This window comes from Plectrocnemia conspersa, unplaced genomic scaffold, assembly GCF_051122295.1.
Source record: "Plectrocnemia conspersa isolate PC_06_02 unplaced genomic scaffold, ASM5112229v1 ptg000010l, whole genome shotgun sequence".
NCBI lineage: Eukaryota > Metazoa > Arthropoda > Insecta > Trichoptera > Polycentropodidae > Plectrocnemia > Plectrocnemia conspersa.
In genome coordinates this window covers 6,007,907-6,033,278 of record NW_028277174.1, presented here as the reverse complement: position 1 = coordinate 6,033,278, position 25,372 = coordinate 6,007,907, and the positions used below count along the sequence as shown (strand labels likewise).

At 33.9% G+C, this 25,372-nt stretch overlaps 2 protein-coding genes across 6 annotated transcripts; both read left to right on the top strand.

Moving 5' to 3' along the window:
- The first annotated feature begins 751 nt into the window (after window positions 1-751).
- Window positions 752-14,532, top strand: LOC148230475 (uncharacterized). Of its 4 annotated transcripts, none has more exons than XM_088195686.1 (22): window positions 752-848; window positions 1,018-1,172; window positions 6,032-6,205; window positions 6,278-6,373; window positions 6,558-7,789; window positions 7,872-7,972; window positions 8,047-8,189; window positions 8,318-8,440; window positions 8,508-8,737; window positions 8,810-8,902; window positions 8,970-9,030; window positions 9,104-9,220; window positions 9,291-9,408; window positions 11,646-11,749; window positions 11,816-12,507; window positions 12,575-12,807; window positions 12,879-12,994; window positions 13,060-13,163; window positions 13,235-13,331; window positions 13,404-13,526; window positions 13,598-13,766; window positions 13,837-14,532. In XM_088195686.1, exons 2-22 carry the CDS (start codon window positions 1,038-1,040, stop codon window positions 14,196-14,198), a joined length of 4,623 nt encoding a protein of 1,540 aa, XP_088051812.1. In that variant the 5' UTR covers window positions 752-848; window positions 1,018-1,037; the 3' UTR covers window positions 14,199-14,532. The 4 variants fall into 4 exon arrangements, with proteins under 4 accessions (XP_088051812.1, XP_088051811.1, XP_088051814.1 ...); XM_088195685.1 differs by having other exon boundaries at window positions 7,860-7,972; XM_088195688.1 differs by lacking the exon at window positions 6,278-6,373.
- Window positions 14,533-16,754: 2,222 nt separating this feature from the next.
- LOC148230474 (coiled-coil domain-containing protein 6) lies at window positions 16,755-24,191 on the top strand. Of its 2 annotated transcripts, none has more exons than XM_088195691.1 (12): window positions 16,755-16,892; window positions 20,231-20,366; window positions 20,429-20,519; window positions 20,588-20,737; window positions 20,806-20,949; window positions 21,037-21,176; window positions 21,254-21,310; window positions 21,468-21,582; window positions 21,668-21,745; window positions 21,981-22,073; window positions 22,133-22,213; window positions 22,281-24,191. In XM_088195691.1, the coding sequence occupies exons 1-12, from the start codon at window positions 16,877-16,879 to the stop codon at window positions 22,464-22,466; spliced, it is 1,287 nt and encodes a 428-aa protein (XP_088051817.1). In that variant the 5' UTR covers window positions 16,755-16,876; the 3' UTR covers window positions 22,467-24,191. The 2 variants fall into 2 exon arrangements, with proteins under 2 accessions (XP_088051817.1, XP_088051816.1); XM_088195690.1 differs by having other exon boundaries at window positions 21,254-21,331.
- The last annotated feature ends 1,181 nt before the right edge of the window (window positions 24,192-25,372 follow it).

The window sequence follows — 25,372 nt, the reverse complement described above, 5'->3', positions numbered from 1 at the left end:
GTAAATTTACCTGCAGGTGGGAAACTTTAGTATGCTTTTTATTTAAAGAGTTATTGAATATATGGAAAAATATGTCACTATCGATTTACCTATAAAAAAAAGGGTGACACTTAAAAATGATTAATATAATTAATTTAAATTATACACTTTTTTCGACAAAATTCTGTGAGATTACACGCTTAATTTAGCTGTTTCCGCTCAAAAATATGTTTTCAAGATATAGTCGAAATTGTATTTAAAAATGTTTTTATAAAAAAGCACTTAATAAAAACATACATACATGTATAATATTTTTATAATTAAAAGTTAAGTTTTATGTTTAATAATAAACTTTGAATTTCTTAAAGTTGGGAAAAAATATATTGTACAATGTTGTTTAGGATTTATTGCACTGTTTTTGGCGATATTTTTTTGCATACAAAAATCTACTCGTTTATTGAAATATATTATATATAACTAGTGATTTTGTATTATGTGGTGCAATAGACAATTAAATATTTCTATATATTATAGTTATAATATGTCGATTGGAGTTGCGACATGCACATGATAACAGTAGAGCGTTAGTCAGTCGTTGGTTCGTGCGACTCGGCTCGGCGCGAAGGCGTCAAGGTGTTAACGCGGGTCGCGGTCCTTCGATGGGCCGCGATCAGACCGCGCCCGCCGATTGTTGCCCGCCGCCATATTTAGAGTGACCGGAGGGCCGACCGGCGAAAAGGCGCTAGTACCGTGGGCCGCCACCGGTGGCGCTAGTGTCGTTCGCCACACTCGCTGCGCCAGGCGCCGCACCCGCCCGCGCCCCTCGCCCCTCGCAGGCGGGGATGCGCCCCCGAGAACGAGCCCAGCAGGTACGTCGGCGCAGCCGATGTCGTTTCGTCGCCCGTCGACCCCCGGGGGCTCCCTTTCGACGGCCGCGTCGCTAGCGTCTCGTCGGACAATGCCCCGACACGAGTGACGGATCGAACCGTAACCGTCGATCCTCGAACTCGTCGCTCATCGTTTCCTTCTCGTCCTCAGCCTCCACTCGCCTAGCTGCCATGGCTCAGTACTACCACATCCTAGGCCAGCCTCAGCCCATGACGATCGAAGATCTCCAAAGGATCAACATCTGCGTCGACGGCTCTAACGCTTTCATCATCAACTCGGACGAGACGGCTTATGGGCCTCAACAGGTGAGGCCGTATTTTACGTCCGTTTTCGATTTATGCTACTTATACTTTTAATAGGGATAGGGATTATTAACCCTTTGAGGAGTATCGCCATACATTTACGGTGGTCGATCTTTCACTGTTTTCAGGTACCCCATATACTTATAAATTTACATATATAATTGGAGAAATAAGAAATAATATGTTTATATAATATATTTTCTAATTTGATTAAATGTAAATGATTTAAATAGTACGAAATATATTAACACAACAAAAAATAGTTTATATTAATTTAATAAAAAATATTAAAAGCCGAATAATATGTAAAAAAAACATAGTAATACAAAAAAGTAGTAAAATAAATCAAAACAATAAAACTAAAAAATTTAAATTTCCTATAAATGCAATATAAAATAATGATAAATAAATAGTAACAGAAATAATTATGGAAAAATACATATAGGTGTATACTAACAAGTTAACAAATGTGTATAAATTAACTCACTACTCCAAAAGGTTAAAAAAAATCTACCACGACGGGCTAATTCTGCAAACTAAAATCATCAATACGTTATCTGTGGAAATCGATCGAAATGCATTATTGATAATAAAAAATTATTTAACTTCATCGCTATACCATATGTGTGCTTAACGACAGTTTTTTTAAAAAACCGCGTTTAAATAGCCAAGCGATTATATTTAGATAGAAAAATAGAATCATTGAAAGATCTTAAAGTGGAAATGAGCAACGAAACTTTAACGAGATGATGTTTCATAGATAGAAGTTGAACTTGTAACTAAACAAACGAAAGAAACTTAATATTCACATACTAACTAATTTACTAGTGTTTACAAGCAGTGCAGGACTTTATTGACTGCCATAAACTGATTCATTATAAAATATCTATCGACTTCAAAACTAAATAACCGTGTAAGTCAAGAACTTACTGTTTGGCTTTTGGTTGGGAAAAGAAAAGCTGCTAAAAATATTTTTATTACAGCTAAATCCTTTTTAGCACAGTGTCCTCTATATAAAGATAATTTTTGCCCTAAGCAGGGAGGTCGTTTCAGCTTTTTCCAGCAAGGAACAAAAGTTGATAGTTTTTTAATATTTCGATTTCATTAAGCTTTATAATATTTCATTAAATGACATGCATTTTTCTGAGCAAATTTAGGGGGGGGGGATAAATTAAAAAAAAACAATAAAATCGTACTGTCGCAGTTGAAACACTCGGTTATCTAGCATTCATATTAAAACTTTTTATAACAATATTACGACTTACAATGAAACCGAATTTTGCGCTATAGTAGGGGGCAAAAACAATTATCCCTTCTCAGTAGTCATAATTGTTTTTGCGCCCTCCAATTTATCAAAATTCGGTTTGAATATATTTTGACCAACACTCATATCAGTAGTAATATCGGTAAAGATAGCTATCATATTTTTAAAACATAGTGTAATATCCAAGTGCAGACAAACTATGGACCAATATGCAACATCTGTCTATACTTTTTGTTCTGCTTATTTTCCTTTGAGAGATGACTTAGTTTGTATTTATCACGTGACCTAATAAAAGTTCTAAAACTATAATTAGTTTTAGAACTTTCATTATGTTAGATTTGAATTAGAACAGCAAATAGACATTTCGCAACTGTCAAATTGCGTTTCATAGACATTTTAGAGCAGTTAAATTATATTTTCGTTGGTAGAAATACACATCTACTCGTGAAAATGTATTTGGACTTCACTAGTATAACAATATAACTTCAACGAAAAAGACATATTAACTGTAAAATTTATATATGGCATGTAAATAAATTTATTTATTACTCCATTTGGAAAAATTTAAATCATATAATTTTACTAGCACCTGCCAGATAAATTATATTTTAACTGGTAAAAATATATATCTACCTGTGAAAATGTATTCTGATATGATTTCACTGAAAATACATATTTTAAAAAATATTTTCCGGATAGACTCGATACTGTTTTCGTTAGATTTTCTTAGAGGGACAACCCGTGAATTTCTGGTTTAGAATCAGGGAGAATCATTTTAGAATCATTTTAGCTTTTTCCAGAGGTGAACAGTCTTGGTCGTTTTTTAATATTTTGATTTCATTAAGATTTATAGTATTTCATTTGATGACATGTATGTTTCTGGCGAAATTCAAGGGGGGTAAATGCCCCCACCTGCTCCTCCAAATTGACGTCCCTGGCACTAAGGATAGAGGTGCACTGAGTAGCAAGGTTGGGTAATAACCATTGAAGACGCTTTCTACAATTTTGTATGTTGCATTAAAAAATATATTAAATGATCTTACCTTCTCAGTACATATTACCTAAAATGGTACAATACGTACAACTTCCATAGTATTTTATAACCGCAGGAGTGTGAGGATGCAAAGTCGAATTTTTTATACTGATTTTTATACGTTTTTAACAATCTGTCCAGCAAATACTGCACTTATTATTAGTTAAATTTTGATTTTATTCACGATTCCAATCATGTTATCAGCTTTTGAGAAAAATCGTAAAAATTCTCACGAGTGACTAAATGAACTGGTAACATGAATCTAATTGATATAACATATCATTTCTCAGAAGTAAAAAATCCATATTTAAATTAGTCACCAAGCATACTCAATATAATGGCGATGATGCAGTTTTATTACAAGGATTTATGAAGTGATAATTGTTTTTGCGTGATAATTATGTTTTAATGTGTCTCGTCCAAATATCATGGTATGATCAGTAATGGATAAATTCTTAAGAAAGATACTAAGATATTTTGGACTATTTAAAGGTTAGACAGATTAATATAAAACTCTTAGTTTTCGGGTCAGATTTTAAATATGATTTTGATCAGAATTTATATTAAATGGTAAGAATTATTTTGTCAGGTGGTTAGAATATTTTTTTCAGTCAGTGTTTATTACAGTTCATTGGTCAGTATTCATAAAGAATAGCCAGTATTTATATTATATAGTCTGTATTTTAACCTCAGTCAGTTTTATGTTGACAGACAGTCAGAATAATAATACTCATTATCAATGTGTTTTAGGGCCAACTTGTTTGACTGGGTTCATAATATTGTAAAATGTCAACACAACAAGCCAAGAGTGCTCTCCACCGCCGCTCTGTTGTTATTCCCGCTTCTTTCGTCGCTCTGAATACTTTTGCATCCTACATATAATCAAATAGATTCAATGAATTCATGGGGTATTCACATTCAGACCAACACACTCGTACATAACTTTTCCAACAGTTTACGTGCGAGCGACATATTTTATAAGATATTTCTAAAATAAATCATTATTGCCCATGTCTATTTATAAATGTTATACTATTGTTTTTAATTACTTATATTTTAATTCTGATCGCCCTATATTTTTTTCTGACTATTTGGTGTTTAGATTATGACCCTAAATAATATAATGACCGAGATTTGCTTTTTATTCTTACCATTTAATTTGTTGCCTTAATATAATAATACCTGAGCATATATTTCAACAATGTACATATGGATAATAAAAGTTTGTAGGGCCGTATTTTAATTATTCGAAAAAATAATTAGGTGTAGCATATAGTACATTATTATTTGTGATTTATTGATTGTAAGATTAATACATTTTAACTAAAAATATGACTGCATTATTTTTGTGAGGAACATGAAATTAACCATTTTCTACTGAATGTCCAAATCAAAGTTTTATTCTAAAAATAGAATCGAGTTAAGGTGCAGCTGATATTTTCAGAAAAGTTTAAAATGTATACAATTAAATTTAGCATTACATATTATTATTAAAAAAAAATGTTTAAAATAACAAAAATCACATGCTATCTTTAGCATCATCCGCTGGAAGGACCTAAGTTTGTTGTTTGCCCAGCTTTTTGTAGCATATAACTGCATTAATTAAAAATAATCTAGTGTAAAGTTTTACAAGAACTTAAAAATCAAACTTATCAATATTACTTAAATATTTGTCAATGTCTAAAAATTCATTATTTCTCTTTAAAAAATACTCATCTTATTCGAATAAACAACACTAATTATCATGATTACAAAATATATTCTTACATTTTCAGTAATATCGTTTTAACGGTAGCAAGTGACATATTTATTTAAACTTAAAATTTAAAGTCAGCAGGTAATGTATTTTGTGAGTTGCGAGATGTTATATACAAAATCTAATATGATTCTCGTGTAAAAGATATTTAAAAAAGTTTATTAAAAAAACAAAATTTTAAACAAATGATATAATCACTTTTCCAAAAACTGAGTTATACGTTAGATACGACATTGTTGAATGAAATATATGATGCTGTAATACTGACTACTCTTCATACGGTTTTCTTATGATGTATCCTGCAATATTCTGAAATATTGCAACAGGTATTGAACAGCCGCTCTCAGTGTATCTGATTTGTTTTCTATTATAATAATATCGTATTTTATATCGTCTAATACTTTTTTATTACATTTTAGTGTATAGTAATAATATTTTATATATTAAAAATCTTCAACACAATATTGTTCTTACAAATACTGATATTTTTAATTTTTTGCCTGTTAATCGATTATATAATCTCATGTATAATTAATTTTACGGGATTATATAGTTTAATTTGACGAAAATAACAATAAATTTCGTTTAGTCTATTATGACCTGATTTCAAACGAAAGCTTATGAAATATTTTTTATGATTTATTGGAACACCAGGTAATTAAAACCATCATAAAATAAATATTTTGTAATTATAATTAATGAATCTATGATAATGAATAGATGTTTCAAAATAGAATATGTATACAGATCAGTGAATAATTATTGCGTGTATTTGAGTAACGCAAAATTAATCAATTGTTAAATAACAGGTGATTCTATCGTCCGGAGATCAGACGCACGGCATTATCGTCGGAAGTGCGCCAGACACTGAGTCTGGAACTTACGCCGTCGGTCCGACGCAGTACATAATGCATGACGCATCCAACATTTCGGCTCAACCGGCGGCTCCCGCTGCCGCCGCTGCTCCCGCGACTCATCAACAGGTGAGACACTAGCGCGACAATAGTAGATGCGTTCGGGCGTATATATTTTCTAATATTGTATTTGACGTTAAGGTATATTTTACTGGGGAGCAAGTGGTTCTACAACAGGGGCAGCAAATAATCGATCCCTCCCTCGTTACCCATCAAACCCATCAAATTCAACAACATGTAAGTTCGTAGCTCGTAACTAAGACTGTCTGAATTTTTTTCCGTCTTTTATTAAGAAAAACTTATGGTGTCTTTCGTTCCTGTTCCTGTTTTTCTGCCACGTTTTCTTTATTTATTTATTTAATTCATCACTAAATACTTGTGTAGTTAATGAAATGTAATTATTTTTACGTTTCGTTTGCAGCATCAACAGTTAGTACCGTCTCAACAGACTATCGCACATCCTCCTCACTCGCTTCTTCAACTTCATACTCCGGGAATCATGCAACAACAGCAGACGCTCCATTATGTCGATCACCGGCATCAAGGTCAGCAGATTCAACAGCATCAGATTCAACAGCAACAGCTCCAGCAGCACCAACAGCAACAACTTCAACAACATCAGCAACAGCAACAGCAGCTCCAACAGCTTCAACAACAACAGTTGCAGCTCATGCAGCAACAACAGCAACAGCAAATTCAGCAACATTTTCCTAGACCGCCTTTTCAGCAGCAAACTGCTGTGCAACAACAAATTCAACATCCACCGCCTCGGGTGCTCAATCACCATCCGGCCAACAGTCCTAGGCCTCCCCGTCCGGCCGGGCCTCGCGGAGTAGTGCGACCGCCGCGTCCGCAGAACAGAACGCCGAACGCGACTATGAGAAATCCGACTCCGGGGAGAACTCCCGCGCGGCTCGTCAGACCTCAATTGGTCAACGCTACTGCGCCGAACGAGACTTCTCCGATTCGCAATCGAACGCCGGGTTCCGTTCAAATCCAAACACCGAATAGAATTAATCAACAAAATAGATTTAATATCCAGCAAAGCACCGCAGTTACTAAAAGATTCATATTGAATTCGTCAGCAGCGGGCGCACCTAGCGATCTCGACGATTTAGAAGAGAGCATAACTGCGGCCGTTCTATCCAAAAACCCCAATTCAAACCAGCATCACGAAAATGTTAAGCAAGAACAGTTCACAATTACGACGAACATCGGAGGACAGCAGCAACAGCAAGTCGTCAGACAGAATGTACAACAGCCTCAGACGCAAAATCACTTGATTCACATAAACGCTCAGATTCAATTAAACAATCAACCGCAGCATATAATTCAAGTGCAGCCGCAAAACTTCAATCATCAACAGCAAGCGCAGCCGGCGCAGCAGCAGTTCAACAGTCAAAACCAAATATACAGACAGCAGCAGATAGCGCTGCCGCAAGTGAATCAACATCAGAACGTATTCAGCGGTGATATTTTCGTGGATCAGCAAGGACACCAGCAGGTCGTCTACGAACAGAAGCAGCAAGTTTTCGAAGGCGCGAGTCAAGAGTCGGACGAAATGGTCACATTGAGCAACGGCCAGAAAATCTCTCTGACGGAATTCAAAAAGATGCAGCAAAACAGGAGCCCCAGACAATCGTCTCCGACCCGGTAAGTCGAGCGGATATCTAGCCACTATGTAATATTGTGTGTTTTGTGATTCGTTTTTTAATACCTTTAGAATTCTTAAAAGTTTCGTCTTGACGCCGTCGACGTGCAACGGGCAAAGCGGCGATAAACCAGAAATTCAGACTTCTCAAGGAACGGTGCAAGTCGTGTCGCCGGTAAAGTCGAGTGAGTAAATTGTCGATCGTATTAATGTTTCATCGAAGAGAAGTATAGCACTAATGTATACAAATTTTAATCAGATAACCAAGTGATTTTGAAGTCGAGCGATAACGCGGAACCTCAGAGTGCTAAAATGTTGATCATGCTGCCGAACGGCGAACAGCGACTCATCACCTTCATATTGCCCAAAGAAAGTTGCACCGTCCAAGAGCTTTTAGAACAAGTAATATATATTTTTATAATTCATATAACGCTATTTATAAACAGTATTAAGTGTACAACAGTTTTTCCGTCGACGTGCTAATAATTTTACTATTCGTATTTTACTCATCTATTTTTTTCAATATTCAGATAAACGTTCCAGTTTCGGCTGATTCAGAAATACAATGTATTCCGAATACAGCACCCGAATTGGACTATTTCGTGTTTATCGGATCTCCGGCAAAGCTAGACGAAATACTAGAAAATAGTCCGGTATGAACGACGAATCACCAGAATTTTAATATTATACGAATAATGCTCATCGGAATTGGTGTTTTAGTTCTTAGCTAATGATTTGAGCAACGCCGCCACCGAGACAGGATCTCCGGGCTCCGGCGCTATAAGCTCGACTGAAATTTCACCGGAGAAAAACAATTCTACGCCTGCATTACCTGCGCCTCAAGCGCCCCCGCAACCACCCGCTTCTCCGCCTCCTCGATACGTAGAAGGAATGCTAGCCGTATGTAAATATTGCGGTTTTACTGGATTAAATTTTAACAAGTGTCAAAGGTTAGTTTTACATATAATAGAGATGTTTTAACGTCAATCGAAATAACAATCCGATTCAAACCATTATTACAGATGCAGTCGAAAGTTCCCAGAAGAGCCCAAAGCCGTTCCGATCTGCACTACTAAAAAGCCGGAAAAGACCGAAGTCAAAGAGACCTCATCGGGGTAAATATTTATCGACTGATATTTATTATTTTAAGAAGCTTGCGCTTTAATGTAAATTTACTTACAGAATCGGCTTAGAAACCATGAAATTGAATCTATTGAAGCCCGTCAAAGGAAAAATCATTCACGTCAGTATAAGATTGTAAAATTTGATAATAAGCCGTAACATTTTTAATAAATGCGTGCGTTTTATTCAATTAGGACGCTAAGAATAAAAAGAATCGCAGACCCAGGGCGAAGCATCTGGATCCCGAACCCGTTATTTTAACGCTAAGCTCTGACGACGAAGATTCGAATAGCTCATCTCAAAATACTCAGGTATGGTATTTTCGATTGTAATGTATCTGCGCGAGTATATTTTATGGTGAATAAATGATTTTTTCATAAGGGATCCGGTGATGCAAGATTGAACAATGTCATAGACACAGTGATACAATCAGCATTTTTGAAGGAACCTTTAAGTAAAGAATTGGAGGTGGCGCCTAGCTTGCTCAACTCGAACGAAGGTACCGTTTTGAATTTTTTGTTTTGTTGTTTCCACATATTGACCATGCGAAAATTAGGTGATTTCAAATAGGCAAGTTTTACCGAAATGTGCAATCCTTTAAAGTTAAAAGGCGCGTTGTTCGATGTTATTAGAACGAAAACATCTTCGCCGTTTAGCTTCGCCCAGTGGCTTCCGAATGTTTTCGATTTTTGGCACCCTTGCTGAATCTAAGTTTTCACAAAGCGCACAATGTGTCAAATTCCAACGAGAATACTTTGTGAAATAGTAACAGTAAGTAACACTATTTGTAGAGACTTGTGCAAACGGTTATTACTAGTATACCTTTTCACACACATAAATCTATCAGATATTTTCTCATGCAATCAGCAGTGCTTATTCGAGGTTTTTGTGAAATGTTTGAATTATTTTGTAAAATATTTCAAGTCATCGAGCTTCTTTTCATCTTCAATATTTCTTAAATATCCAATCATTTTCCACAACTAGTGAATCTATTTTTATTTAAAACTACTCTCTTTGCTCTATTTTGTAATTTTCGCAACATTGTATTATCTAATTTATTAAGCATATAAAGGTGTCCCAAAATTAAATAATAATTATTGTGCAATAATATTTATTTATGTAATATTATTGCACAATAATTGAAATGGGGCAATATAATACTATTGTAGATTATTTTTTTGTATTTATACTTAACATATTTCCCATCCTAGATAATATACCTATTTTTCTAGTATTTTTTTTGATTGTGTAATTAGAATGTTCCTTAAAATTTAATTTTTTATTTACAATTATTCCTGAATATTTTATATTATTAACTATTTTTATAATAGAGTTATCTTTAACTAGTTTTATATTATTATCTAACGTATTTTTATAATTAATAATCATACATTTAGTTTTATCTTTCTATTATACTTAATTCTTTGCTTAAGTTATCTACAACTTCTTTAAGTGTCCTCTGCAAACAGATGTATTTTATATTTTAATATAATATAAAAGATGATCCAACTTCAGTTTCGATGATTCTTTCGTAGCCATAATAAAATTCCAAAAGCTGCGAACATCGACGGATTCCGGTTCTTCAGCCACATTTTCACTCACAGCAGCAATATTTTCGGCCGAACGGACGCCACGATGGTGCACAGGCCTTACCCTATCTCCATCGCTTCCAGTCTCTTTAATTTCTTTCACTACGTTGCGAATTGCTCGCTCAGTAGGGCGACAAAAACGACCATTGCGGTGATTAAGCGATCCATTTCGTAAATGTGTTGCAGACCAACACTTGACACTTTGAACACGCGTGATTATTGACAGCTGTCTGATTTACAGTGCTGCCAACATAGGAAAGTCGAATTGTATCATCCAATTTGACCCCTGCGGTACACCGTGAGATATTTTCCCTGGAATAAACATAATTTATTTTAACTTTTTTGCTTTCTCTTTTTTAAATAATTATCAAACCATTTTAAAAGTATTTCACTTATACCTATAATTTATTTTGTAAAGGTGTTTTGGAAATTCAATAAAAGTGCTCCAATGATTTTGTTGATATCCTCGGCCATAAATCAATCAACATTTTATGTATAATTATAACAGTAGAAATCTTGAAATTATTAGGCATTTCTTCTTCGGAGTATTTATTAATACATACTAGTATTATTTTTTTTCTGCTGTGATCTTTACATATGAAGTCATTTCTCTGAGTAGGATTAATTAATTTTTATTTACAAATTTTATATTAGCTCATTAATAAATACGACACTAATGAGTAATAAATTGAAAAATGATTAATATTATACGGCTGGCTCGAGGCAGACAAGTAACTGCGGCAGTACCGCTGTTCGCTCGTGTGCGACGCGCTGGCAACACTCGTCTTTAGACACTTGCCGATAATATGTCGCGCCGATATTTGCGATCGGGTAATCCTTCACCTTCAAACGCTTCCCCGCTCGCTTCTGGTACGGATTTTTACCGCCCTCCGTTTTTGGGGTGCCCTTCGTTGTTGTCGCTCGTAATCGTTTTTCCCGTACTTTAGGCGGCTTTTCGCCTTTTCGCCTATAACGCACTTTAACGCACGAGTTTGCCCCGCTGGAATTTTTACCGGCAAATAATGTCGTAATCTCGATTTTGTTTCGTGATAACCTCGTTATAAAAGTTTCGCATACTTTGTCTAGGTCACAGGGTAGCAAACTTCAAGTACAAATGCTAACCTAAAAGTTGACTAATACTTTTCAGACATAAATCGTGAAGAAATCCTCTTATCCAATGCGGGCGTCGCGGCTGTCATATCCTGTCGCACGATCAAGATCGGGTCGCACAAGTTCGCTCCCAAAGAAAGTGTAAGTTTAAGAATATACGGTGCGGAATTTGTAATTTCTAAGGAAACTAACGCAAATTAATTACAGGTTCTGATTACTTCGAAAGGCATGCGGATCGTCGCGCCGATGGCCGACGATCCCAGCATCGAGACCGACCTCCAGTTGCAATCGCAAGAGATTGTGAAAGTTCTCATGCATCCCGGCAAAGGCGTGCCCGTCATCTTCATGTACACCGATCAATTGGCGGCCAAGTACGTTTGCCAAAAGCTGCGCATGACCGACACCAACGGATCCTACTACAACCCCGTCGCCTACGACGAACTGTATAAGAGGATCACTCTCTTACCGTATTCCATCTCCGAGGAGAACAGAACCAACATGAAATTGCTGTTTAGCGCGCGCCTCGAAGAGTTGACGGTCAAGGAAGGCAACGATATTCTATTGAAGACGTGTTCCAAGGAAGCGCAGCAGTCGGCCAAGATGATAACGCGAACTAACAGCACCCAATTGACTTCGCTCACTCTCAAGAGTACGAGCTGTCTGAACAACGACACTATTAGAAAGATATTGATATATCCGCCGGGCAAGGGAGGCATTTCGATCAACACGGAGGATTACATGTGCCTAGCGCAGGACCAATTCCTCAACGACGTGATAATCGACTTCTACCTCAAGTATTTGTGTCACGAGACTATTTCGCAACAGCAACGCGATAAAACGCACGTGTTCAGCACCTTCTTCTACAAGAGATTGACTACGAAACCCAACAAACCGAATAGGTAAGTCTCCGACGCTAGCGAGCTTACGTTTTCGCTACTGCTACTGACATATTTATTAACCTTCCAGGTCCGACGGCCACGAATGGGACATGTCTTTGACGCCGGCTCAGAAGCGACACCTTCGCGTCAAATCGTGGACGAAAAACGTCAACATCTTCGAAAAAGACTTTGTCATCGTACCCATCAACGAAAATTCCCATTGGTTTCTCGCGATCATATGTTTCCCGGGTCTGGAAGGTTGTCGGTCTATGCGAGACGATAGATTGATGTCTCCTCAAGAGATGAAAAAGAAGGCGCACGGTAGGTCTCGTCGGATTCGCCAATATCTCGCGTGTTACTGTACACTTCATTCGTTAATAATTATATTTTAGAAAAGAGAATCCTACAATTGAGTAATAATTTAGGCTCCATGTTAAAGCAAGAGCAGCAACTGGCGTTAAATTGCGACAGCGACAATTTGAGTGAAAAAGACGAAGCCGAAGCTGAGGTATGTTAATTAGCTTATGAAAAATCATAGAATCGATTATGTTAACGTCAATTTGAACGTTTTAGGAAAGCGACATGGATTTATTAGGTAGCGAATCGGACGAAGAAGAAGCTAAACCGATAAACACCATAGAAACCAATACGATCGGAATGATAGAGCCCATCAAACAGTAATATTTTCTATTATAAATCAATTTGTACATAATTCAATATATTAATATAATTTCAATATCGTTTCTAGACCGTGTATATTAATTTTCGACTCGCTGGCCGGCGCTTCCAGGTCGCGCGTCGTTGCCACGTTACGCGACTATCTGACGCACGAATATGCGGCAAAAGTATATTTTTTCTCACATTTATCTAATAATTAATATGCTATTATACTAATTTTTAATTTTATATTATTTTAGATGAAAGTCGAAAGAATGTTCACGAGAGATAATATAAAAGGAGCATGTCCTAAAATACCCCAACAAAGTAATTACACAGATTGTGGACTTTATTTGCTGCAATTCGCCGAACATTTTTTTAAAGTATGTTATTTTGCCATTTCGTCCGAGTGAATCGTTAAAATGCCTAGCTTACGTGTCGTATATTTTTTCAGGATCCTGTTCTCGATTACCGCTTACCCATCAAGCAGTTGGTGAATTGGTTCGAAGAAATAGTCGTGACGCGGAAACGCGAAGAGATATCTAATTTACTCAAAAAATTAATGCTCAACTCGAATAATGATATAAATATTTTACCAGATATTGTGTTTCCGACTTTAAACGGTATTTGCGCATTTCTATATAGTCGATTATTAATTTATGCGCGTTTTGATCGTGTTTTTTCTCACACTAGGTAAATTACTCGACATGGAGAACGGCGAAGGCGAAACTCAGTCTGGCGATTCTACCCTCGAGCACGAAGCCGAGATGGAATCTCCCCGTCGGACCGTCAGCATCGTTACAGTAAACAATATAGTGAACAAATTGAACGTTAGTGATAATAACGACAGTGCCTCCGCGCGTAAGACATCTCGAATGGAAAACGTACACATACCGATTAAATACACCGAAAAAATAGTGCACATATCAGAAAACTTTGTAAACAAAACTATTAACAAAAGAAAAATAGAAAATTCAAGCGTATCATCGAGCGACAGTTCTTTGGTGTCCAGCTCCGGCGGTGAAATATCGAATAAGAAACGCGCAAAGAAATGATCCGACGAGTTTGAGTGCATGCGATTTTATGAATCGGTGTAAAGACCATCACTAAGTGTATATTTAAATATTATCCTATCTGTAAATAGTAGTAATTTCCGACGTATTTGACGTATTCATATTTTTTAAGAATATATAACAAGCAAATATAATAAACGATATCCACATATGCAAGGAGTATTTATTTACAGGATATAACTCGGATATTTGTTTCCTCACGTATGTAACATATAATTTGAATATGTTAAATAAGCTATTATACTTTACCTGTTGAACTTTTTTATATTGTGATTCTTAATTGTAAATATATTACAATAAAAATATATTATAAAAACAGCCGTCTTTTTCTTATGAGCAAAATCTTCAAATATGATTTAATAATAAAAATATTTTATTTATCAAAATTTCGGCACGCGAGCATATTATACGAACCTACGTGCGATTAGAAGGTTTTCAAAATCAAAAAAACTAATTAGATTTTGAAATGTCTAAAAATAGTTTGACAGAAAGTTCTGTCAAACTCATGACGTAATTGCATGTTAACATGTGTACTTTGCGTCTTAATAACTCACTGACTATAACCGTATCGCACGAGTTATGAATTAAAGTTATATTTAAACGTCTCCGAAAGCGTAAATAGTCCTTAAAAGTTTTAAAGCGAATCGTTTTTAACATATTTGTTCGAATTGTAAACATAACCTCACTTACGTGCTTGTCTATGACCTTGGGCGCGTTTGAAATTCCCGCCCGGAAATAAGCATGGATATCTATGGTTCGTCGCGCGTCTCGCTCCCACCTATGCACTTCGTATATTTCTGTCTCGCATATTCAAAGTTGAACTGACATATCGTATAACCTATGATAATTTTTAACCCGTTCACTGCTGTACGACTGTTTTTTACGTAAAATAATATTTTTTTCAAAAGTAATTACGTGTTTCTCGTACGCGCGTTGATATCGATTTTAAATTTGATAAACTATTATCATATAGCTCAAAATGAAATATTATAGTACAAATTTTTATCATTTATGATAATACATTTTGTGTAATTTATACAATAATTGATATTCAAAAGTGCATTTAGCGTATCGTACGTACACAAATGATTGATTTAACTAAATTGTGAAAAAATATATACTACATATAAATTTATACATATTGCGAAGTCAATTATTTTATATTCATTGATATGATTATTAAAAAAATAACAATTTTCACTATTAAAATAAGTATTATCATTATATTGCACATATTATATTGTATTGAAATTATTTTTGCTGCTTGATTGAACAGTAATCTTATGTAGTCGCAAGTGTAGGCATATCTATAATATAATAAAAAAGAACTACGCTCAAAAAAATATGTATTTTATTTCAAAGTAAACTTTTAATTTCGACATATTTAAAAAATACAAGTATCGCGTGTGTGTGTTTTATTTTTTTGTGGAGAGAGAGGTAAATAAATAAATATCCTATATTAATACCAATTTTTTTACACACAGGTTTCTTGACTACATTGATCATGCTTTTTACTATAAAAAAATAACAAAATATTAAGATTGAAATCAGTCGAGAAATAATTTAAACCATTAAAAAAAATTTAAAGGTAAAATACATGTCAGATAGGTATTATCAGAATGCGAGTAATAAATACATATTTGACTTTAGATGGCTTCCATAAATTATGTCACAGGTTTTTCGTGAAATGTACGCTACGTCACAAAATGAAAATTATTTTGATTTATAAATGCAGCATAAACATAGGTAGTATAATATATATATATATATATATATATATATATATATATATATATATATATATATATATATATATATATATATATATATATATATATATATTTGTGTGAAATAATTTATTCTACAAGTTCTGTATAATAATAATGAATATGTATAAGCATATATTTAAAAAAAAATCACACGCTGGCACATTGGAGCTTGGTGAATTATACATTATATTTTTGTTTTATGAAAACTGTTTTATATATTAGACTTCCTTAGGAATAAATTCAAATTCATGATGTCGTATTTTTTAAAAGACCCTTCTACCTTCCTAAACCTACGCCACCATTTATGGAAGCTACCTTAGCACAGCCAATATAGTTTCGTTCCAAATACAAGATTAAACTTTTTAAAACTAAATTAGTGTTTTACTTACGAAATGAAATGACATATGCTACAGATATTTCGTGAATTTTTTACACCCACCTCCTATTTCACAAAATGTCATTGATAATCTACTGACCCCTCCCTAAATCGGTAAGATATTTTTGGAAGCCGCCTAACCCGGTATAAAATGGCTCTAGTCAGTAACTTAGAAAGAACTATGAAAATTTTGATCTGTGTTCGATATTACCCTGCTACATGATATTTTTAATTGAGAAAAATAATTACTTGCATATACGATAGGTTTATTTGATTTTTAAAAGGCGTTTTTATGGCACAAGGCATTTAAAAAAAATAACAACGACCAGCGCAGCGACAACACCCTTCGGGCCGCGCGCCGCCGATTGACGACCGCTGCTCCCGGTGTTCGCCATAGGCCTCGTCGCTGTCGCCGAAGGAAGGTTCGATCCCATTCGGCGTCCGCCCGCTCCGCACTGGCAGCCCCCTACGAATTTTGCGCCTCGCCGGCGGATGCGCCTCCACACTGCTACGCCATGGACAGCTCGCAGGGTGAGCCTCGCATCGTTCTCCTTCCGTAGCCTCGTTTCTTCGCTGCTGTCACTCTGTCGTGCTTTCCGTTTTTCGCGGGCTCCCTCGCCGCCCGTCGTTTCGAAGCTTCGGTTCGTCGATTTTGTGCGTCGTTTTACTCATTTACGTCTTATTTTGACGGACTCCCCGATCAACCTACGTCTGCCCTATTTTATTATATATTGCCATATTTTATTATATATTTTATTATATAATGGGATACATACGAGTCCGAGTTGTCCAGAAGTTGCGTACCTACAAACGTTTTTATCAGTTATAAATCATTTTACTGTGTCATTTCAAATTGAATTTTTGCGACTTTAATTTTGCGACTTTGCAGCAAAATTAAATCAAAACATTTTTAAATAAATGTATTTTTTCTCAAGAGTCAATGCACAAAAACGTATAATTCGCGCATTCGCTGAGATCGGGACTGAATTAACACAACGACTAGAGAACAAAGAACCAAGACTGACTAATCACAGGGTAAACATGTAAGAGCATTTGATCACGCGTTGAACGGTGATCAAGTGCATTGACTGTTTAAAATAAATAAAGTAATGAAGCGTGAGTGCTTGATATTTTTAACCCTAGATTCAAATTGAGTAATTAACCTATAGAAGTTATCAAGAAAATCGTCAGTATACATTGGGTGGGCACCTTTTTGTGTAAATTAAGGTTGAAAAACACTTTAATTTATTTAAATAACTTATTAATAAACTAAAACTTAATATAACAGTAAAATTAATTAAGATTTTCATTTTGAGCATTTTATCGCCATCGAATTTGTCTAAGTAAAAATATATTTACAATATAAATCACAAAATTTTTTACTACTATCCGTTCTTTCGCTATAGTTTTTTGACAATCCATACAAAATAATTGCTTTACAGTATGTCTATGAGCAGTGTAATTGGACTGCACAAAGGGCACATTACTTGCTTTGGCATAGAAGAGCTGGATTGAAAACGAATAGTGTTGTGTCATCTAAAATATTAATGGGAACTGTATCGATACTAGTAACAGACAAAAATGTATTTATTGCATATAAGATTGCTTTATCTGCTATTTTTACTGTAAGTATATTTTTTGGCTTAGACAATTCTAAACTCAATTGTCTAATAAATTTCTTACGGCCATTTGCTCTCCATTCTGGATTCTTTTGGATCCAAATAATGTAAGTATTTGAAGCTGTAAATAAATATCAAAAATATGCTAAAATGAGGTCCCTGATTCTAAATCAGAAATTCTCAGGTTGTCCCTTCAAGAAGATCTAAAAAAAATAGTCTTAAATCTATCCCGAAAATTTTTTTTTAAATATATCATTTCAGTGAAATCGTATTGGAATGATATATTTTTACCACTAAAAATATGATTTCAACTTTTTCATATCTAGTAATATATACATTTTCATACTTATCATTATTTATTTACGCACAATGTATAAATGTTACAGTGAATGTGTTTTTTTCAGTGAAATTATATTTTTTCACTCGTTCCAATTCCTTGAGATATCTTTATAGATTACAATAAATATCAGTTATGATCTATTAATATTTAACAAATAGTTGAAATAACTAGAATTTTGCAGTTCAAATGTACGTCGCTTAGTGTCATGAAGGTTAACAAAGCTTACGAGTAGTTGAAAAAACAGATCAATCACTCTTCTCAAAAGGATTAAAAATTTTCTACGTTTTTTGAAGCATTATTGTTTTATATTTTCCTTCCTCGAGTCTCATATTTTTACAGAAAAGCCCTGATTATATGTTCTCCCGTGCGAAGGTATAGTAGAATCGGATTACTCATGTATGTGATTTTATAATTTGCAACGGATTCAAAATGTATTGCTAGAAAATTTTTTAAATCTTTTCGATCGCTTCTGATTTCTAGAATTGTTGCAAACTTATTTTTAGCCATAACGTCCAAAATTGTAGAAGGTGTCTTAAAATATATCTAATAAAAGAGTTGACCACATTGGTCTATTTTTAAATATAAAATGTTGATTTCACATAACATATTTTTAAATAGAATACATATTACTGGTTTCTAACCATTTTCATGTTTACAATTATTGTGTTATTTTAATAAAATATAATGAAAAACAAAAAAAAACAACATTACAATGTGGTCTCAATTTAATGGAAAACAATATAAACCCTTTACAAATTGAATAAGGAAAAAGAAAATAAAAAACAAAGGATGAAACGTGTATTTTTGCGTTTTGTGCTTATATTTAAATTTGAATAGAAGCAATTTTGTGCTTATATTTAATTTCAGCTTGTTTGTATCGTATTTTTTAGTGCTGTTACATTAAATATTATTCTAATATTTTTCTAGCGTGAAAATCAGAATGTTCTTTATTCTTTGCTATCTGTTGCCTATTAGTAGAAATCGGAGTATTATAAATTATTATTGACTTGCAGTTAAAAAAAATTGTGTGCCGCGTGCGGGACACGCGGTCGGCTGATTTTAGGGGCATTGTTTTACTTACAATATTGATACCAAATTATGTAATCAATACTGTAAGTACATAAAATAATGTAACAAAAAATATAAATATAGTTACATGCCTTTCTTCGTTGAAAAGTGTATTAGAATTTTTAATAAGTTTTTGCACAGAAAATAGCCACACCAAAAGCATTTCTTGCTTATTCTACCAATTATTTCATTGCCTACTCATTTGACGTGTTCATGCAATTTTTCTCGTAATATTATCATGGTATTTAACAAATATATATTCCAATATAAAAATCTAGCTCTTCATTCCATAGTCGATATCATTATTCGCACCATTGACGTTTTAAAAGTACTTATTTAATTTACAGAATAAAACAGATTGGGTATCACAATATATCAAATTGCACACTATAAAAGTGTCTAAACAAGCAAAATGGAAATATAATGAGCTTGAACAAAAAATAATCATCGATGGTCTGTCTGAATGTTTTAAAATTTCGTTCATCAATGTTTTGCTAAATTAAAGATTTTTACGTTGACATTAAGTTTTTTCCTGTTTGGATAAAAGGGTCGAGAAATCATATACATTTTTATTGCAATATGATTGCAAAATTACAAGATAAAAAAATATATATATATAGTTTTAATTTGATTCACACTCTTCTTTATATATTCAATTCATTGATCCTTGAATCAATATATCAATATAATTATTTTATTATCATAATGCTCTTTTTAATTCACTTATTGTGTAAATAAATAGCTTCATCCTCTTACGGGACTTTGCTCTCAATAAATTTTATAATATTGAAAACATTGTCAATCAATCATATCTTTATTCAACTATTTATTATAATTTACAGATCCAGTAAAGATGAACGACTCGGCGTCTGAAAGTGACTCCAACTCTTTGGAAGGCGGAGCCATTATGCTACCGCCTAGTCCAGTGTCGCGAGATCAGCTGCAAAAGCGAATCGAATCGCTTCAGCAACAGAACAAGTACGACTTAAACAAACTTATTTATATAAACGACGATGACTAAAATGCGATTCCCATTTCAGAGTATTGAAAGTTGAACTGGATACTTATAAAATTCGCGTTAAAACTTTACAAGAAGAAAACCGAGCACTGAAGCAGGCTTCCGTGTTTATCGTGAGTCTTAAAGTGCTAAATAATAAAAATTATGATGAATATATTTATTTGTTTTTTATTTTTTTTAGCAAGCGAAAGCCGAACAAGAAGAAGAGTTTATATCCAATACTCTGTTGAAGAAAATACAAGCTTTAAAAAGGGAGAAGGAGACGCTAGCGCATCATTATGAAAGCGAAGAAGAATGTTTGACAAACGACCTTTCGAGGAAATTAAATCAGGTATTCTCGAGATTAATTTTTGTTGTATGTGTGAGTTATATAACTTTTTATTTTTAATTATGATTTAGCTGCGACAAGAGAAATGCCGCTTAGAACAAACGCTAGAACAAGAACAAGAATGCCTCGTAAACAAGCTGATGAGAAAGATTGAGAAATTAGAAGCTGAAACTCTCACGAAACAGACGATACTCGAACAGCTTCGCAGGGAGAAGGTTCGAATGTTTATGTTGTTATTATTATTATTTAAGTTTATGAGAGAATAGTTTTTTAATATCTTTATTTTGTAATAATAAACGCAGGTAGAACTTGAAAACACGTTGGAACAAGAGCAGGAGGCCCTAGTTAATAGGTTATGGAAACGAATGGATAAGCTCGAGGATGAAAAAAGGAATCTTCAAATCAGATTAGATCAACCGGTTTCGGATTCTTCACTTCCTAAGTGAGTATTTTGCTTTATATGGTTAGTTTGCGCGTTTTATATGGATATAATGTGTTTTCTTTTTATGAATATTTCAGAGATATTAGCAATGGCGATACGGCATCTAATCTTAGCAATCATATTCAAACGTTAAGGTCTGAAGTGGTTAGACTTAGGTAAGTATTTTGTAAGAATAAAATACAATGGAATTGCTACAAAAATAAATTGACCGAGTCGTTGATAAATTTGGAGTTCCACTGTATTAAAAAAATAATGTCAATGGATTTTGATCGTAATTTTTATCTTTCATAGGAATCAGCTAGTTATCTCTGAAAATGATTCTAAAGAAAAAATGCAACGTTTTGCTATGGAGGAAAAGCAAATCAGAGAAGAAAATAAACGCCTACAGAGAAAACTGCAGATTGAGGTATGTTTATAAGCATTTTCTACTTTGCGAAATTATATTTGGAAAATAGTAGAGTTGTTACACTTATTCTAAATTTATGTTTTAGGTTGAACGAAGGGAAGCTTTATGTCGGCATCTGTCTGAGAGTGAATCATCTCTGGAGATGGACGAAGACTTACAGAATGTAAGAACAATTTTATACAGCAAATTTTTGCCAATAAAATAGGATTTAATTCCAAATGAGATTATTTTTTTGAAAAGGCCTGAGTGTTAATATTCATATACCAAATTTGGATGATTTAAATAAACAATTCAGGGACATATCTTATTTTCTTTTTTGTGGTGGCATAATGAATCAAAATTAACTACAGTGATTATTATACTTTTAGTGTATTCAAAATTGCTTTAATTTCATTTAGGTTCGAGGCCGAACAATTTCATCTCCGCCACCCGGCGCAATAAGACCGATCTCACCATTGCATCATTCGTCCCGATGCATCACGCACTCGCAGGTAATTAAACGGAACAACTCGAAGCTTTAGAATGTTAAATAATCCAAAAATACTTTCAGGGAGGTCAGTGTTGCGCTGTGTTGTCCGGCGTGTATCCACCGTCTCTGCCGTTGAACTCGCAAATGGGCGGACATTTAAATGTATGACGATAATATAATTGTTTATATACAATGAAAGCGGTATCTTATGAATTATCTACGTTTTTAGGTTCGTCGTCCCAGCGATAGGTTTATTAAGCCCGCGGCGCCCTCCACACAACCGTACGGTACACCAGGACTGCAGTCGCCGAACGCGACGACGCCGGCGACCCCCTCCGTGCCTTCAGTTGCTTCGCCCCCGATTCCACTTTTTGCTCAACCCGCCAGTCCCATGGACACCACCAGCAAGGAATGATTTATTTTATATGACCACCACGGCTGCATATTTAACGCTACGTTTTAATTGTGATTTGTTTTCGTAAGCGGGGGTGTAACTGGGTTTTACATTAGGCATATTGTGTGTCACAAAGGTGTACCTTGGGATCGAAAGCGCATCTTCTTAGATTTTCTCATTGAAGTTTGTCTTTTCCGTCCATCTTTTGAGAGACAATCGTTTAGCTCTTCGCCATTTTACATGGCTGATTTTATTGCAATGTATTCTAAATATGCAAGATTTATTGAGAGCTTTAGATGCTAGTCTCTCGCCTTATTTTAGGCATATACTGGATCGATGGCATTTGCTATATTCTTTAGATCTATAGTTATGTTATGGAGAGATATTAAAAAAAAGAACATGATTTGTATATTTAATGATTAAAATCTGAGAATTTTGGCTTAGGGTACAATCAACTGCTACCTCAGATTTTAATCAATAAGAATTTTGTAGAACTAAATGTGTATTTCTAATAAATTTCGTCTCTGATTATAAACTCTTATCAACTATGACCAAGTTACTGACGTGCGTGTGAAGTGGACTCGTAAAGCATGAATTGACGGTATCAACAGTTTCCATATGTAGGTCGTTCCACTAGTGTACACAAATAGTGAGATAGGTATAAGATCTCCTTACAGAAATCAACTTCTAAATAATCAATTACTAAAACGTATAAAATCTAAACACAAATTAATCAAAAATAATTATTTTCAGACTAATTATAAGCACTGTCCCAAGGTACAACACTTTTTAATATTATTAGATAAGCAGTTGAAATCATTTATGGCATGTAGAAAAAGCGTATTTTAATAATAGAAGGAACAGTAGCGACTCATGTTATATACCTGCAAAAATCTTATAGATGTATAGATGCATATTTTGTAACTGGAATCTTCATGAGCCGTTACTAATTGATTTTGATTATCGTCTTAATTCTCTTTCTAGAACTACTGGATCAATTTTAATGCAGTATTCCTAATCTGAAACCTCTTTAGTTACTAAATTCTCAAATATGACGAAAATTAAATGCTGTTTGACTCAAGCTTTCTTTAAAGCATCTTTTCGCTGTCTTACTTTATCATAACTTATATCTTTATATTATATACATCTAAAATCATCAGTTACACCCCTTCAAATATATTATATATATAAAAAACTCACACTTTTATGTCGTTCTTTGTTGTTTTTTTATAATGGATTATGGTAATTATTAATTTTTACAATGGCGTGTGTGCGATTTGAGGGTTTTTGAATTTTTGTCGCGATGACTTTATGTAAATGTTCCAAAATCTTCGGTGTTATTTCATATTCATGTTAGCTTATCAAGTTCTAAACTTGTGTCGGCATCTAAGTTGGTTATGCGCTATTGCAAATTATATTATAAACATATCGCATATATACAACAAATATATTTAAATTTATCAGCGATGCAGATCTGCTGTTACTATATGCATTTAGTAATAATTTTTTTTTATTTACAATATGTTGAAATCTGATCTAACAACAGTTTTACGTCCTTTACGATTGTTACGCTAAATTTTATTTGTCTTTGTATGAATTATTTTGTTCGTATCGAGTTATCGAATGCTTAGAACTGATCCATGTCCTAATCATTTTTATTAGTGTTAGTGTGTATAACTCTCAGGTTTACGATTTAAAATGTTTGGTGCAATTACACAACTGAATAAAATCCTGATCTTGACAAAATGTTTTTAATATGATTTTTTCGGATATGTAAAAGTTTTATAGATACATAATTTTAAGTAATTTATTGTGCCGAAAATTATTTTCGACATCGTCGCGATGTAAAATAGACAATGTGCCTAATGTGAAGGTGAGTCAAATGTAATGTTAATTAGTTTTGATTTTCGACTCGAAAGCAGCTAAGGAATGAAGATTTTGCAAAGGAGACGTGCGATTTTTACTTTTTAAGAATATATTATTGCCAGCGGTGGCTCCGTTAGAGGTGTTGTAGTTATATTCTTTAAAATGTTATATTACTTGCATATACTATAGAAAACATCTATGCAGTACCCCTTTATGAGCCGCCACTGATTTTTATCGATTTTTTTGACTTACCATCATGTTATCGAATTCGACAATGTGTGAATTAAAACTTTTTTATAAAACAAGAACGAACTGATTCTTTTCGTACACAAGTTAAGTTATGTATGTGCACAATAAAACAATGTATTACAAAAAATATTTATAGTTCTAGATATTTCGTAGGCGTACAATATTTTTTAAATGAATTAAAATTTATTCAGTTGTTTTCTGCGATCATTTATTTGCTTAATTTACAATAAATAAAATCAGTATTACTATCTGTGGCAAATAATAATAGTTTACAAATTGAATTTGAATTTTTTTAATAGAATTTGTGCCATTATTTCACAATGATGGTGATTTTCGACACTTAAAACCGTACTATGCTTGAATTGGAAAGCTTATTTATTTATACCGGTGGTTTTGTACACTAATTAAAAAAATACATTCTAAACAATTGTCCCTTGTTATAGAAAAACTTCCATTGTGTTAGTTACGAAGAAAAAAACAATCAACAGGGTATAAAGTTACGTGTACCTCATTTAGATATCGACTTTTGCCGATCACTAAGAAACTTTGTGCCCGACGTAATATTATGTCTAGTGACTCAATCAGGGAATACATTTTATTTTATAATAATAATAATAGTTCTTTATTGTAAATCTCATAAATTGATCAATGTGAAAACTACAAATATTGATTCTGGTTTGTGTGAATGTAGCTATACACCACCGTATGTTAGTCAACAGTTGTTAAAATCGTTGGTTTCTCTCATGAAAATATTTGGAAAACTGTAATCACCGATTAGTATTTAATTTCGGTCTATATATAGTATATATATA

Excerpts from the sequence above, each read along its gene's own strand:
- LOC148230475 (XM_088195685.1), top strand. The coding sequence starts at position 1,038 with ATGGCTCAGTACTACCACATCCTAGGCCAGCCTCAGCCCATGACGATC. Across the intron at positions 12,508-12,574 it reads AAACCCAACAAACCGAATAG|GTCCGACGGCCACGAATGGG; the intron begins GTAAGTCTCCGA and ends TTAACCTTCCAG. Across the intron at positions 13,767-13,836 it reads TGTGTTTCCGACTTTAAACG|GTAAATTACTCGACATGGAG; the intron begins GTATTTGCGCAT and ends TTCTCACACTAG.
- LOC148230474 (XM_088195690.1), top strand. Across the intron at positions 20,520-20,587 it reads AGCAGGCTTCCGTGTTTATC|CAAGCGAAAGCCGAACAAGA; the intron begins GTGAGTCTTAAA and ends TATTTTTTTTAG. Across the intron at positions 21,583-21,667 it reads AGAGAAAACTGCAGATTGAG|GTTGAACGAAGGGAAGCTTT; the intron begins GTATGTTTATAA and ends TTTATGTTTTAG.